Genomic DNA, 2,454 nt, shown 5'->3' with positions numbered 1-2,454 from the left:
AATTAACACCAGGTAGCTGCAGCAACTTATTTCTAATCACACTAAACAGAAGTTTTCACAGTTAAGTGTCTCAACATAAAACTTTGAGATGCTCAACAACTTCAAGGCAATTTATCACAACTAAAAGAGATATTAAACATTTAAACACACCACTAACACATCTGTACTGCACCACTTTTATATAACTGAAGTGTTCACATGCAACCAGCTACATGTAAAGAGCTTTTCTGGCCCCTTACCACGTAGAAGTCCAGTCCGTAGATGCCGATGCTGGGGTCGTACTTGATGCCCAGATCGATGTGCTCCTGGATACCGAAGCCGAAGTTTCCGGTATCAGAGAAGTTGTTCTTTCTCAGCTCGTACTCACGAACCTGGAAGCAGCAGAGCGACGCCTCTTTAGCCACGAAGCAACAACACGTTCACAGCATATCGTCATTCCCCTCTTCAGTTAATCACGCAGCTTTAGTGCTTAAGAGCCTTTATACACTATCTATGTAGTTTGTCCACCTGTCGGTTATGTAATAAGTCAGTGTGTTTTGTGCTGCTTGTTGTTAAACCTGCAGCATATAAAAGATGCTTTAAAGTCCATTTAACTGCTGTTTTATAAACACACTGTAATTAATGCCGTTACCATTATTGTTATACATTTAGTCTCAGTTTAAGATCACTTAATCTAGTTCTATTTTCTGTGTGTTGTGTTCAGGTGAACGTCTCCATCTGTGTTTCCCTGCAGATAATCTGTCACTTTTCAGACTAAAACCAGACAAGAGGAGCAGTCTGCTTGTGTTTAAATGTTTTTAGATCATTATGAAACCACGCCGGGCCACCAGTTAAAGTAATTAATGGGAAACACTTAATTTACTGTCATAATAAAATGTGCTTTACTTCAACAGACCAGCATCTCCTTCAACTTCCCCTCATATCTCTCCAATTCTTTTATTCTGAAATACTGAACAGCCCTTCCAACTAAACAAATTAAAACCAATCTCAGAACTCTTAACATAAACTCCCTCACACACATTAAAGTCCCGGCAGAAACCACTGAACTTAAGAGGAATTAAAACATCTCGACTCTCTAACCTTGAGTCCTTTCTCCAGGATCTCCTCCGCTTTGGCTCCACGGACGGTACAATGGACAGCAATCTTTTCATTCCTGCGGATACCGAAGGATCGCACAGTGTAGCGGGCTGCGAGAGGAGAGAGAAATAAAGTTAAATACAGTTTCTGTGACCAGTTTAACAACCTCCACCTTCCGGCGCAGCTCGACGTCCACAGACGCTTCCACGGCTCAAAGCGTGAGCGCCGCAGACGAACGCTCACCCTTGGAGAAGACGGGAGTTTGACCCGTGAGCTGCTCCAGCACTTTGGCAGCGCGGGTCAGTCTGTCTCCGCTCTCGCCGACGCAGATGTTCAGGCAGAGCTTGCGGATGCGAAGCTCTCTCATGGGGTTCTCCTTCTTCTCACCCTGGTCCTGCAAAAACATCCACTCGTCAACGCATTGCAAAAATCAACATCGATTCGTTAAATTTATCCAAAATCTGTGTGACGTGAAGTCGCCGTGCCGAAGCTTTTAAAGTCAACAGCAGGTTCTCTAATGAACTCTTCGTGTACTTCTACTTGTTACTGAATTATCGAAGCATTTAAAGCAACATCGACTCGAAACGGTTTAGTTTCTGAAGGTTTTCCAGCCGCAGGAACAACAATAAAGTCAGTAAACACAAACAGAAACTGAAGCGGACTCCTGGTTATCTGCTGCCACGTTGAGCTCAGCTTCACAAACCTTCACAGTGAAGCTGAGCTCGAGTTTAACGTCCAGACTTTATTAATTCATCTGGATCTAACCCGTCCTGCCCTCAGACACAGACACATGGAGGAGAACATGTCCGTACATATTCCCCGCGGTGTCTCCTGTTAGCTGCACATCTTTTAAAACGTTTAAACTTTAACAAAAAACTTCTAACACATCTGATAAAACCTGACATATAAAGACAGGCGCTGCTACTGGAGGGTTAGACCTGAACACACAACTGTAACTTCGTATTTAAAGATTATAAATATATAAAAGTAAACGGAGCGCAGCTAGTTCGTTAGCAGCATTCGGCGTTTTCCGTTTTAATCGTCTTTTATCGCTTTTATTAATAAAATAAGACTCTGCTTTAATCCTCCGTAATGTAGTCTGAGTGTCTGCGCGGTGAACGGCGGTCAGGATGCCGCCGCGGCGCCGATGATTGAGGATTTCTGCTCCAACTTTGCGTTTGATCGGTGTGAGAGAGTACTCACCGCCATGTTGGATCACTACAAGAGGACGGGACGCTTCCGGCGAAAGGAATTTATAGACCAGTGTTCACCGCAAATAGGTCCGGGTAAACAGCAGGGTTGGCGGCGCGACAGTTCCGGTTTATGAACTAAACTAGATATATAGATTCAGAGATACTTTAATAATCCCAGAGGGAA

At 43.8% G+C, this 2,454-nt stretch overlaps 1 protein-coding gene across 1 annotated transcript in view; it reads right to left on the bottom strand.

The window, feature by feature from the left end:
• Positions 1–2,360, bottom strand: part of rpl11 (ribosomal protein L11) — a 3,363-nt gene extending 1,003 nt beyond the window's left edge. The window contains exons 1-4 of the mRNA XM_035681249.1: positions 2,281–2,360; positions 1,321–1,471; positions 1,081–1,187; positions 240–371 (exon numbers count right to left, since the gene is read on the bottom strand). Of these exons, the coding sequence (XP_035537142.1) occupies positions 240–371; positions 1,081–1,187; positions 1,321–1,471; positions 2,281–2,286 (396 nt within the window). The 5' untranslated portion in view covers positions 2,287–2,360. The remainder of the gene's footprint in view (positions 1–239; positions 372–1,080; positions 1,188–1,320; positions 1,472–2,280) is intronic.
• Between the last annotated feature and the right edge of the window lie 94 nt (positions 2,361–2,454).

Source organism: Morone saxatilis, unplaced genomic scaffold (assembly GCF_004916995.1).
Source record: "Morone saxatilis isolate NCDOM2014 unplaced genomic scaffold, NCSU_SB_2.0 Contig9, whole genome shotgun sequence".
In the NCBI taxonomy this organism is placed as follows: Eukaryota; Metazoa; Chordata; class Actinopteri; family Moronidae; genus Morone; species Morone saxatilis.
Note: the sequence above shows the minus strand (reverse complement) of the source record. Positions and strands in the feature narration are given on the sequence as shown.